At 41.9% G+C, this 13662-nt stretch overlaps 1 protein-coding gene across 1 annotated transcript in view; it reads left to right on the top strand.

Moving 5' to 3' along the window:
• The first annotated feature begins 22 nt into the window (after nucleotides 1-22).
• DNAJC7 (DnaJ heat shock protein family (Hsp40) member C7) overlaps nucleotides 23-13662 on the top strand; it is a 356596-nt gene continuing 342956 nt past the window's right edge. Inside the window, exon 1 of the mRNA XM_069237667.1 lies at nucleotides 23-356. Coding sequence (XP_069093768.1) covers nucleotides 259-356 — 98 coding nt within the window. The 5' untranslated portion in view covers nucleotides 23-258. The remainder of the gene's footprint in view (nucleotides 357-13662) is intronic.

Raw genomic sequence — 13662 nt, 5'->3', positions numbered from 1 at the left:
AGAATGACGCTACTTGAACGCCACCTTGGATCAGGAAGGGACTCATTTGGCGACAATGCGAGATTCTGCCAGAATGTTCTTTGTATAAACGCATCATGGGGAAAGTGATGAACGTTCAATAAACATAGAAAAGGGATCAGCGTGGCTGTTCCTGGAAAGCCGGAGATAGTACCTGCTTTCACCCGGCGTATTTCTTGTCTCCCGGAAGTACCGGTTTTTCGACACCCCCCACTTTTCTTCTGAAGCCCGGCGGGTAAGATGGCGGCCGCAGGGTGCGAGTGTGAAGTGGTGATAGATGAGGACGAGGTGGAAATGATAGAGGATGACGACGAGGAGGACGAAGAGGACGCAGAGAGGTGAGTGAGAGATGATTTTGGGAAGCCAACTATGAAGAAGGGTGACGGGATGAGGTGAGATTCCTTGTGAGGTCGAAAAGACTAGTATGTGCTGTCAAAGGGTCGAAGGAGGAAGTGTCGGTGGGAATCATTTGGCAGCAGAACGTGAAGGGAAGCGGTTGGTGAAAGATGGGTGTTAGCAGTGGACATAGTGGTCCTTTAGCAAGTGTTGGCGTAGCCTATTGTCAGCTGACAGCAGGGGTGCGATGAATGATGACCGGGTATATGTAACAAGACAAGGTGGTGGGTGACACACACGCATGGCCATAATATGCTCACTGAGTGGGTGAGTGGAAGATCATGTGTTTAGCTTTCCCTGACAGAAGCTGGGTTGTGTGTTAGACTGCCGTGTGCCGCAGCCTCAGTGACAAAAACAGTTGGTTGAAGTGTCTGTACAGCCGATGGCAGCAGGGGTGTTAGGGATAAAGTGCTGAGGGCAAGCAATATTTGAGAGGAACTTGGTCAGAGAGCAAAGTTCAAGGGAGCCAGTCCCAGTCTTGTTATTACATTAGCTAAAACCTGAGAATATAGGGAACGTACGGAATCATGAACAGATATACTGTTCCACAAATAGGTGTAATTTAGACTCGGGATCTTTTAAATACTGAGCGAGCACCAAGTAACCGTAATCCAGACAAAGATCCATTATCCAGGAGTTCCAAAAAACTGTAGCTGCACGTGACAGTAGTCTGCCTTTTTCTGGAAGCTGGGGTATCAGACCACAGAATGTCCTACTTTCTGACTCCAGATAACACCAGCGTCTCACTCAAATCGGTGTGCTGGATCGAAATACAATAATGTGAAGTTCTCAAAGTCAGTATGAGGTTTCTGAATATGCTGTTAGTTCACATAGAGGCTACTCTGGTGGATGGAGAAGGGTGGTAGTATTTGGTCACGCTTTCCTTGGTCTCTGTCGCCATAGTTGCCATTTTTGGCTAAATGGCCTTCGAGTGAAGAACGAACAGTGAAATAGAGAGGGTGTGATCTTGTCAAAAATAGAAACAGCCAGATATGGAATGTGGCGAGTCGTTTATTTGGTTAGTAACTGCAGTATGGGTGACAGATGTGTGTATTGGGAACATACATGAAATTACATATTTTGAAAAATATCGATCCAAGTTGGAACACTTTAATGGGCAAGTATAAAATGTCATTGGGCTATATGAGGTGGAATACGAGAATTCAGCGTATGAAAAATACAAAATGTTATGTTGCTATAAAGTACCCAGGACTGACTTGGTAAAGTTAGGGCAGTTGCTGTTCTCACAAAGTGGAGCTGAGTGAGAAGACACGAAGTACCCCCGCTCATAAAATCAACAAAAACAATGAACTACTTGCTCAAACACCCAGTGTGCTAGGCTATCAATTACACCTCTTGAACTACTTTGAACAGTTCTTCTAAGGGTATCTACAAACAGTTCCATCTGATTCATAAGGGTGTTATTAGCATAAAAGCAGGCAGTGGTGGGTGCAGTACTGAAAAGCATTTAAGCAACCACCTTTACTTTGCTGAATAGCTATTCCTAGAGCCTGGGTTTTTTCATCATCGCCGTGCCCCTCTGTATGTAGGCATGTTTTAACCGTGCAACATATTAAACATCCTGCGATGGGGAAAACCTGGTGTTTCTGCCCCTCTCCTTACATTTTAGTGTATTCGCCCCGCCTGGTAGAATGTTGCTGTTCACTCTAATGGACCCATGACCAGTAGGGTACAAATGTTTCCGAGATGCTAAAATATTTCGGAACATACTGGCCAGAGCATGGAACTCTGGTTTTAATCATGTGTTCAGGGTCTGCATGAATATCTAAGCTAACAGTGCTGGCTTACGTGAGGTGTCTGCTACCTGTACAGCAACCACCACTGCATGGTTTTGTACTCTTAAGACCTTTTGTGAAACAAATGAAAACTGTTCATAGACACTCTTAAAATAATTGTTCAAAAGTAGTGCAATTGTGTTATTGATATCATTGCATGGTGGGTGTTGGAGCAAGGTCTTAATTGTTTTTGTAAAGTTAGGACAGCTACTAACTAACCTTGGACGATTGGAACAGTGTACACGATGAACATGCCTCCAAGTTTGAAGTTATTGTAACGTTCAACCCCCTACCAACTTCACTAGTGATGGGGCACATAATCAGCACTTTCCTTCTGTCCGTGCCATATGAGAAGGCATCCTGCATCATGAGGTTGTTTCCTCAAAAATGTCTCCGGTTTATTCTGACTAGTGCTCTTCGGTCTAAAACTGCTTTTATAAAGCCTACGAGGTCATTATTAGCATTCTAGTTTGTCTTTCATACATTATCTTTTGTTCACGGATCTGCTGTTGCCTCGTTCTTTTATGAAGATCTAGGCTTGTTATTTTTGAGAAATTCTATTTGTATTCATAAAAGTTTTACAGTGTCCATCCGCATATTTGCTAATTGTTGATTTACGCGTTCTATTGAAATTCACTGTTTACCAAACCACCATCCACTGACTGTGATGATGTTACACCTTCACCTTTTAGAGATCTATTATTTTCTGAGCATTCTCCTCTCTGAAAGACTATCATCTTCTGATCATTATTTAGCTGCCATTTTTAAAAAACCAATGAATCCATGCCTAATAGGAGTTTTGCAGTCACTCCTTCATCCTGTGTGTTTCACTGTGTTGGACTGCTTTAAGATGAGTTCTGGCAAACTCAGGTTAGTGTTAATTTCAAGATAAGAAATCCATGAGTTACAGATTTTTTTTTTCATCATTTCTATAAACGTTCCTACTTGAAAGTACATCAATTATCTGTGGCACGTGAAAGTAGTATCACTTCAAATTATAAATTTGAAGCAACTATTTAACGAACAAATTAAGAAATCGGATCCCCCAAATGTAACTGAAGAAACCATAGGAATCTTAATTGTTACAAGTTTACATGCCAGTGGGTCTAGAAACCTGAACAGTAGGGTAAATGTACTCTGCCAATTTGCAAAGTGACGAGCTTCCAAAATTGAAAGAAACAAATTCTGGAACAGGAGTGAAAGTTTCGATCTAATTAATAAAATTTAGGAAGGGATGGCCGCTTCTGTTAGTATGCTTACATCAGACAGCATGATTAGGGACTATCCCAAACTTGCTGAGTATTCAATCAGTACTTTATTCAGTGTTGATAAAATCATAGAAGTACAGTTACAGAAAACGAAAGTAAAACTACATGTTGCTACATAAGTTAAGGTCCATACAAGGTGAACTAGAGACCATCGACTGAAACAAAACGTACGGCACTGAATTTGTGTAAAAGAATAAGAGCAAAATATAATAGAACAGCATAACCTCACACAGTCGCAGAACACATCCGTTGGCTGAAACCTCTATGGATCACTGTTACAAAGTGTGACAATAAACTTAAGTAAAGGGGGGGGGGGATAAGAAAACATGAGTCCACACAGCTTTGTTTAAAAGAAAAACACCTGTGGGTATAGGAAGGAGCATGTCTAACGTGCAAACAGGAGAGTTGTTACAGACAATAGGACCTTCCTTACAAAAGTCTTGCTATGTTCTTTATCTAATCTTCCAACGGCTGTGGGCAAGATGGATAAAAACATATAAAAATATATACAATCAATTGTTAAGAACCGTAATGGTATAAAATCAGAAAACTTAAAAAAAGAAGGGCGTAACAGAGAGTGCAATTTTTTGGGGGCAAGGGCAGAGCGTAGGCATGTAGCCTGCTGTTTGAAGACTGCAATCGAGTAGTTGAGCTCACAGTTGGCAACTTTTGTAAAAATGTCATGGCAGCCCTACACTGCCTTAAGCCTGCCTGCTTCAGGAGTGGTAAAATGAACACAGACCTTACTGAAGAATAGTATTTACAGAAGAAGATAAAGTGTAAGGTGCGCTGTGCAGAAAATTCGTCACAAGAACAGACAGCCAAGGTGCCAGCAAACATGCATTGCCTCGGGTATGCTACAAGAAAATGTTGAGTACTTAAACATAATCTTAGTAGCAAGAAACTATAGTGTAGATTATGGACCCATAAAAGGTAAGGCTCAATGCGCACACAGGTGCTAATTTGGGCATAGACAACAATTTTGGGCATTCTTGAGTTTTTAACCATCCTTTCCTCTGCACATTTGGCTAAAACAGTTTAGTCGGTGGTGCATAGAAGCTGGCCCGAAAGGTGTTTGAAGTCGAGAACAGTACATCTGGTTCCAGCCTATTGCCAATCTTGAATATATATATATATATATATATACACACGCTCTCGCTCTCTCGTATTTTATGGCTTTTTTTCCAGGTTCAAACAGTTAGCCAGGATTGAGTGTGGTGTTACTCTTGGTCCATATTTTCAGCTGAAGTAAGAGGCTGGAGCCTCACAAGATCACTTATATACCCCAGTTCCATGTGGCATATGTAGTTGCTAGTGGACATGGGTACAGCTAGCAGCCTTTTTATGAATCCATTTCAACCTTATCCACACACGGCTGATCTCAAATGCCCCAGTCGCTAGCCCCGTATGTTGGGCCAGAGCGGCAGTTAGCCTTGTAACTTTTCAACAACTCCTTGATTAGCTTACTACTCAGTCAGGCTGCAAAGCCTAGGAATGCTTCAATGCTCATAGATAAAGTAGATGCCCTACCAGCTTTAAACAAAAACAAAAAAAAAACTCTGAGTCAGCCTCTCATCAAATAATATTCCTAGATAAGGGTAGAAGGTAACCTTGCTGATCTTCGTTCTGTTGATGAAGACAGCCCTGCTTTTCTTCTCCCGATGCCCAAAGATCATCATGTGGGTTTTTGTCAGGTTTATCATCAGGTCTAAACTGGTCATAAAGGCACGAAATTGATCTAGTGCTGCAAACTGGTTGCAGGTCTGACCAGCAAGATTATGTTGTTGGTATAAACCAAGGTACTCTGTGTGCCAACCATGGGGCTATCAATTCTAGAGTTCAGAAGCCATTGACATAAAGGGGGGGGAAAGGAAGGTGGCCAATACACACCCTTGCCATGTTCAAGCCTGAAACTTTCTGTAGATTCCCCTGCTGTACTGCATCTCGCACTAGCAGTTATGAGTGGAGCTCTCTCAAAAAGTCTATTATATTAGACTGGACCCCCAGCTCGACCATGATTTCCCAGAGGTTTGACCTATTGACTACCACCGGGATGCTATCAGGGCCTGGGGCTTTTAGAGGAGGACATCAGAAACCTCAAACTCTAAATTGCGAAGCAGTTGAGTGAGAGATGTTGGGGCCGTTGATGTTTTGCCTGATGTTTGTCACACCCAAAGTATCCACTTCTGAGATAGAAGGGTCTGAGCATATCAGGGAGAAATACCTAACCCGAACCTCAAGAAGAATCACTGTGTTAAGCCCTGTCTCCTGGGCTTTTTCTAGGTAATTTCTATTTACTGTTTGCCAAAAAAGCATGCTGTTTTTAAGATCTTTAGCTTTTATTAGGTCACAAAAGACTTCTTCTCTTAATATCTTTTTTCTGGGCCAGCAGGATTTCTGGGCACAAATCCTTTTCCTGTCTCTTGGCACAGCTTTGAGTGACATCAGTAGCAGATTATGGGCTTTAGTGCAAGTGGCATCGATCCAGCTCAGATGCTTATTATGACTGGTATTCAACTTAACAATAAGCATTTCCTGTGCGATTACACATATTTTGTCAAAACTGCTAATTAGCCCGGGCCCCAATCCTTAATCTCCCCCAAACATGTCATAAAGTCACTATAAGGTGCAGTAATTAACTTTGAGAGAAAGGTGTCCTTGTCCACCTTCGCACAGGTCATTGTGAGCCCCTTATTAGCAGAGAAGGACAGAGGTAGAGGTGATGTATAGGCAGCCACCCTCTGTTTCCCAATGAATATGTCATCTATCAAGGCATCTATGGACCTGTGATCACTCAGGAGGAGTCCAACATCTCATAGATTCTCAGCCATGCTCTCAAATGATATGGCAGCAAGATAAATTCAATAAGGCTAAAACGACCATGCCCCACAACTGTGGGAGTTCTGGCTAAACCATTGTTAGAGGAATCAAAGGTGAACATCAAGTTCTGCCTAATTAGCGTGTTCCAGTATGAATTGTAGCTAAAATGCACAACGGGCTCCCACTCAGTGCTCCGGAAACCACGTGGTATATGGGGCGCTAAACAATATTTGGTTTTATAGTCTCACATCCACATAATCATGTAGTTACCATGGAAGTTGCTCAAACTAAGGTCTATGTCCTCCTGTAGTGAATTCACCGTGTCTGTATTCCTGGCATCAAAAACATTATTGTAAAAGTTCACCAATAATAATATTTGTGCCCTATTACAATTTGTAAATATAATCTGATAGTGAGGTGAGGCCAGCTTTGTCCATACAATCCAGCCTGGGAAGGTAAGAGTCACCAGTGTGATTAGTGCTCCTTTGGCCCTGCCCATAGTTCCTGGCGTCGCAGGGGTAGAGTAGGTCACAAATTTATCAATAAAGACAGGCTCCAGCAGCCAGGTTTCCTGAAGACAAAGATCTGTATATGGTTTAAGAAAACTTAGCCAATCTGAACTCTCCAGTTTTGAACCCACAATGCAAATCTTGTGCCTCCTCCACCTATGTTACTTGGATACAAGGAAGCTAAATTTCCTTTTGTTATTAGGACAGGGTCGATTGCACCCATTTGGATAGGAGGCGTGCTCCATCTGTGTCGGTCAACATGGAAGGCTCAGGGACAGCTGTTTCACTTGTGAGTAAATCCAGCTAATCCATTCCTGTCAGAGGTAAGAAGCTGTTCCTAGTAGTGGCAGGGACGGTAGCTGTTGGAGATAGGCAATCAGAAATATCTGCTGGCCTGTAGAAATAGCCAAGAAGGAGAATTTCAGTAGTTGAATGAGCATGCCTTGAGAGACTGAGCCTATCCAAAACATACTTTACAGTAGCACTACTCCTAAAATTAACGACAATACAGTCATTGATGTCTGGTTTCGGCAATTTGCCCACCCATGGTACATGATTGATATTTATATTTAGTTGGCCGGACCATTCACCCTTGTGCTTATACAGTGCAATACTTCAACAGTTGGTCATAATTTTTACAAGCACCCATCTTCAGTGGCGGGACACCTTTAAGAATCAGCACAAACAGGGTGGCCTGGGGCAGCAGTTGGATGGGCTGTTTGCTCAGTGAAAAGGATGTTGTTCTGTGGACCTCTTTTTGACTATAAGATCGCCCCATTATATCACCTGAGGCCAGCTTACGAGAACCCTCCATACTACACTTCTCATGACCTGGGCAGTGGCGATTTTCGGTCCCCTGTATTTGCATGTTCGACCTGGGGAGAACTGAGATAGCCCCCTGTTCTACTGTGTGAGCCCCGCCCGACCCCTTCCCTTCCATTCCAGTATCTGTGCTTACATCCTTGACATTGAGCCTAGGCAAGCAGTCATTGTGTTTTTGATTCAGCCTGCAAGCCTCCAGAGAGTCTAGTCTGCTCATGACCACAGAAATGAAATGTGCAAATTTTTCCTCCAAATGAGCAAACTTGCTGGCCAAGACCCTGGTCAAGACCTTGGGGCCTGTTTCATGCTGTACAGCCTCTTCTGCTGACAGATGAGCAACTTGAGCAGCTTTTCCATTTCTGCGCAGGGGGCTTTTTTTTCCCCTTTGCCTCGGCCGGTGCACAATAGGAGTCCGATGGATTCAGCACAGTGGACACTTCAGGTGTGGCATGTATTGTCATTACTCTTCCGAGACATTCAGTGCACATGGGTTGCTGACTCTAACACCAGGTAGCGACAGAGGAGCACTTGAATTGTTGCTGTTGTCAGTTGGGATATTAAGCTCAGGCCATTTCCATTCCCTGCCACAGACTTTATTACAGAGCGCAGTTGCTCCTCAACTGAACCAATCTCCTGTTCAAGCGCCCCCGTAGCTTTTGTGAGGTAGCGTACTATGGTTCCTGCCTGTGGTTTTTCCGTCACAGAGGTGGATTTTCTCTTCACCATGTCTGGACAGCACACAGCCCACACTTTAAATTTACAGAGTCACAGGAAGCAGAGAAAAAACGAATTAGTTTGGTAGACTTACTCCATGGTGCCCTCGAAACTCTGATCTTAGAGGGGGGCCAAGCCTGGCGTCTTTTGGTTGCTGATGGGTACAGGACAGGCCTGCTCCCCCCCCCCCCCTCTCAATAAGGTGCTGCTGAAGGTTGGCTCCTGCTGGCACTGTGTAGACTGGGACAGGTAACCCCAAAGGCAGGACAGTATGGTGTCCCACACAGCGGGGATGTTGTCGGTGTGAAGTAGCATTAGGGAGAGTTGGCCCTTCCTCCAGTAAGGTGCTGCTGCAGGTTGGTGCCTCCTGGCCCTGTGTGGAATGGGACAGGTAATCCCCCAAAGTGTGGTGTCTCACGCAGTAGGGATGTTGTTGGCGCTAAGGAGACTTGCTCCGCTCCCTAGTCAAGTGCTGCTGCAGGTTAGTGCTTCTTAGTCCCGTGTGGGCTGGGACAGGTAGTCCTCAAAGGTAGAGCAATGCTGAGTATTCAAAGCATTATTGTTCACTGATGATGTACTACTCGCAAACTATATGCCCAAGTCATCAGTTCCCCATCTGCTGTCCATTCTAGAGAACATCCTTGTGTTCTTGAGTTATAGGGTAAATTGAGAGAAGAAATAATTTTATATGACTTTTGCACTACAGTAATAAATGAACCAATGTACACTTATTAGTACATTTGGTCCAAATGAGTCGGGTAACTGTGCTGAATTTAGTTGGTGTTGGATATCTTGTGGTTGTGCTGAAAGTCTTTTGTTTCTGCCACCTGTCAACCAACTCTGGACACCCATGCCTTAAGTCAATAATTGAGAAATCGTGTGATACTGATAGATAATTGAATAGATTAATATTGATAAGTATGGACAATCTACTTGTGCAAATTCAAATCTCTTAACTTGCCAACAAAGTCTGTTGCACTTTGAAGAGATTTAGCAAAATGTCAGTTTGTTCATATGATAAAAACTTAAAACAGATAGTGGAGGGGTTACATAGATGAATATACTGAGCATTAGCAGGCCTACATGGTAACAAAACAATGATCTAATTTTATTCAGTGACATGTATACGCTATTCTAACCAGTGTGGCATTTTTGAATGCATATTCAGCTCTGTTCCATGAATTTGAATAAAGTACATCAACACCTTATCACAAAGGAACTAAAACATGATTTCATAAATATTTTATTAGTTGTAAATATAGTTACAGATTACACTTCTGACTGCATAATTAAAATATATGGGAGCATGTAGGAGGAGGTTGCTTCCTATTACAAAGTCCATTTGTAACCCCTCTGTTATGGCTTAGAAAAATGGGACTTCTAAGTAGATGAGGCTTTCTGAGAATAAGTTCCATAAGAATGGACTTGGAGTTCTCTGCTTGGACACACAGCCTGGTCTTAACAACTAGATTTGTTAGGTTCAAAATGTATTTTGCCTGTGATTGGTATTGTAGACTCACACCTAAGTGCGGCATAAACTTATGATTATCCAGCCATAAAATGTAGGAGATGTAGCACTGTAATGACCAATGTTTTAACAGTGGTTTGTGCTGTGTGTTTTGCACTTCTTATACATCTTAATTTGAAATAATTCTAATACTAATCATTGCTTCTGAGATTCCTTTTCTGGGTGATAGTTGTGATCTAATTAGGTACTAAAGCTAGGTGAGTTTATGCTTTTCATTTTGTAATAGTATGATGAAGTTAAATCAGCATCTATAAAAATCAGCTAGGCGCTCATTTTATACTTTGAAAATATTTTGTTGTAGCCGTTCCTATGAGATTTAAGACATTAGTAATTGTTGCCCTCATCTAGTGTGGTAGAATAGTTGGAACATATGCCGACCTTGTATGAGAGTAAATGTATGGTAAATCAGGAGTTTGGTAGTTTTACTACAGTACTCCGGAGGGCAAACCATTCTTTCAGCACTACAGAAAGAACAGTGTATTATAGGTTCCGGAGTCTGCTTTGGAATAATTAGAATGAGCTCCTTCCAGGTGCTTCTCATTCTAGTCTAAAAGATTAACTGCCTTAGTATTAATGTTTTGGGACATTTTTATCAACTTTCCTTAGCACCTGTGGAGGAAGTACTTGCTTTATGGTGGCCATTGAAATGGAGCCTGTTGGACCCTGGCATTAGAAATATACATTTGCTGAATGGGCTTTGTCTTGAGAAACCAGACACTCAAGTATACATCCTATTTGGCCTGTATGGTGTGATGCATAAGTGTTAGAAAATGATAATACATCTGGGTATAGAAATCGAGTATGAAAGGGGTGTAATATGGCTGAGAGTGGCTAAGACCTCTATGTATGTCCAATACAAAGAAAGTGCTCCTGCACTGGTATCTCACCCTAGCTCACCTGTCCCACATGATAGGAACGAGTGACAACTGTTGATGGGATTGTGGGAATCTGGGCACACATCCATATGTGGTGGGAGTGTCCTGTGGTCGCTGATTTTTGGAAACGGGTGTCCCATCAAATTGCTGAGATCCTGCAAGTCACTCTCAATCCCCACCCCCTTCAGGTGTTCTGCGGGTGCCAGGTGAAGAGGAACTCTACCTGCTTAACCCCCTTCAGGTAAACTGATCACACACAGTTTTCTGGCAGCTAGACTGGTGATTGTCTTCAAGTGAAAGAGCCCAGAGATCCTTACTCTGTCTTTGTGGTGGGCCATGATTTGGGATTTACATGCTGTGGAAAGTTTGACAGCCAAGGTAGTAGACACGAGGCTGTGCTTTGATAAAATATGGACCCCCTTCTTGACATATGCGAAAGATAACTGCAGGACAAGCGCTGGTGCACCACCCGGGCCTGATAGCTACTGTGGGCTTTGTAGGCCATTGCGGGGTGGAATTGGTTTGAGTCAGGGGAGTGAGACAGGGAATCAGAGGTGGGTGTAGTTGGAAGGCTCATTCATGTTGGGAATATGCTTGCCTTAATTCGTTTTTTCCCTGTTTCTTTGACATGGTCCAACCTTTTGATTACCACCCGTACACAACAAATGTAATAATATTTCAGTGGTTACTTATGCATCACATTACTCACTTCTGGTGGAGAAACATTGTTTTTGTATGTGTAATTCTGTTGACTTTATTTTCTAATAAAGTGGAAAAAAAAGTTTTTTAAAAAAAGAGGAAGATAACATACTAGCGGCAGGAGGCGTGCAACAACTGGTGAGAAGAGTGGTGTTTGTATTTTATCACAGTCTGTTAGCTTGAAGTCAAAACTGTTTGCTGTTGGACCTTAGAAGCTATTGGGTGGCAGAATAATGTATTGATAGCTCCTCATTTCACTACACTACTCGAAACTTGTTTTCATGTTTTTAGTAATATCAGGACCAAAATGGTCTCTCAATGGATTTCTCATTGACTTGAAGCCTAAATGATTTCTTTGGAAAACAAACTGCTTCTTTGAGTTGCTAAAATACATTCATTCCTTCTAAGATAAGGTCAGAGGTCTACTATCACTAGGGCTTTTTGTCGATGAGTGACATAATTACCCTTTTCTTTGTTCCCTCTCCATAGATGTTGGTAGTATAGTGCTACGCAATGAAAGAGTAAGAATATGAATTTTCTGATAGCTGTGCTTCCCAAAATAGTTTCAAGCTACCAATGCTCTGGTACTCTTCCATTTTGCCTCTCATAATGGACTGTACCCTTGGTGCTCTTCTGTCAATAATTTGGAAACAGAGCATCCAAAATACTGCTGTCACATACTTCCTCAGTCTACCTATGCAGACCCATATCAAACCTGGTCTCCTGTCCTTAGACTGACTGTCAATATCTAGACTGATCACCTTTTAAAGAATTGAGCGTTGGTTAAGAGCTCTCTACTCAAGGGTGGACTCTCTATTGACCATGTCACCATTGACAACTCACAAACTGGTGAAAATGTCTTTGTCTAGGCAACAAATGGCCACATTGGCAATCACCTGCAACTCCAAATCACATTATAGACATGGCTTTTCACACCTTAACACACTCAAGATTCGGTGATAATCTATGCAGTTGGTAAGTTGGTGTGTATGAATGCATCTATTGTCACGGTCTTGGTAAAACTTCACTTTTGTGTACAGTTTCATTCAATGCGCCATGTTTGAAGTGTGTTTCGAACCTTGCGAACATCACTCAGTATCTCCACTTGGGACATACTACATCTGACTCTCTTGCAACCACACGCTCTGAAAATGTGCCCAGAAAACAAATTAACATTTGAAGTGCTTTCCAACCTGTGAGATATGAAGTGCTATAAAGATGTTACAGTACATTATATCTACATGTGAACATATATTTGCAGATATATTAGTACTAATTGCATTCAGCATAAGATTGGGCAACTACATTTATTATTATCCAAACCTGCTAGCCATCAGACTCACTCTGTAATCCCAAGCACATGTACATGTTTCCTAGAAATCCCCAGAAATTTGTATGGAAGGGTGCGGAATGGGCATCCTAGAGTACATCTTCACCCTTTTATATTTGTATCTAGTTAGAATAATGGGAGCTTACTTTAGACTGCAGTTTACAGTAAAGAGAAAAAAAAAAAGCTCAACTGCATTTTCCTACTTTTCCCAACCAGTTACAGCTCAAGCCTGTTAATTTATTTTTATTGTGATAGTAGTATAATGCATTGTACTTGAATTTGCCTAAAAGTGTTTTACATGGACTAAAGTTAATACAACATTCTGTATCCAGATCAGTATTGAGTCGGTCTGGATGAGTCCATATCCCCAGAGCCGTTCTCATTGAATTGTCTGACCTTCTAATAGTGAATTATGTTTGAAAGTATTTGTTTTGTACACCATCCATTCACAGTTAATCAAATGCCGCTACCTAAACGTTTTAACAGTCTTTGCCCTCTATTCTTTAATTTTGGCCCGACAGATTCTGCTTCATTTCCCTAAAAAGAAATAAGTCCAAGCTCTCGCAAACTTCTGTTACGTTAAACAACGTGCTTCGGTCACTTGGCTAGATACTATGGTTTTTTAAAACATTTTTGGGGAGATTTAATAATGTGACTCCGTCATTTGACAGTTTACTGTAGCCTTCAATGTTTTCTGACCGTTGTAAAACCTCTAGCGCCATAATGCCTCTGGATGTTGGCACTGCACAACATCAAAAGCATTAAAACGTTGAAAAGCCTGCATTGGGTAAAGTACCCTATCCAATATGAAGAAGTATAGTGTGTGTAGCAAGAAAATATTTTTCTTTTTTAAATGTTAAAACGTTCCAAGCCACAAGACATCACCG

Source organism: Pleurodeles waltl, chromosome 6 (genome assembly GCF_031143425.1).
Source record: "Pleurodeles waltl isolate 20211129_DDA chromosome 6, aPleWal1.hap1.20221129, whole genome shotgun sequence".
Classification (NCBI taxonomy): Eukaryota; Metazoa; Chordata; class Amphibia; order Caudata; family Salamandridae; genus Pleurodeles; species Pleurodeles waltl.
The sequence above is the reverse complement of the archived record's forward strand: the minus strand, read 5'-3'. Positions and strand labels throughout refer to the sequence as shown.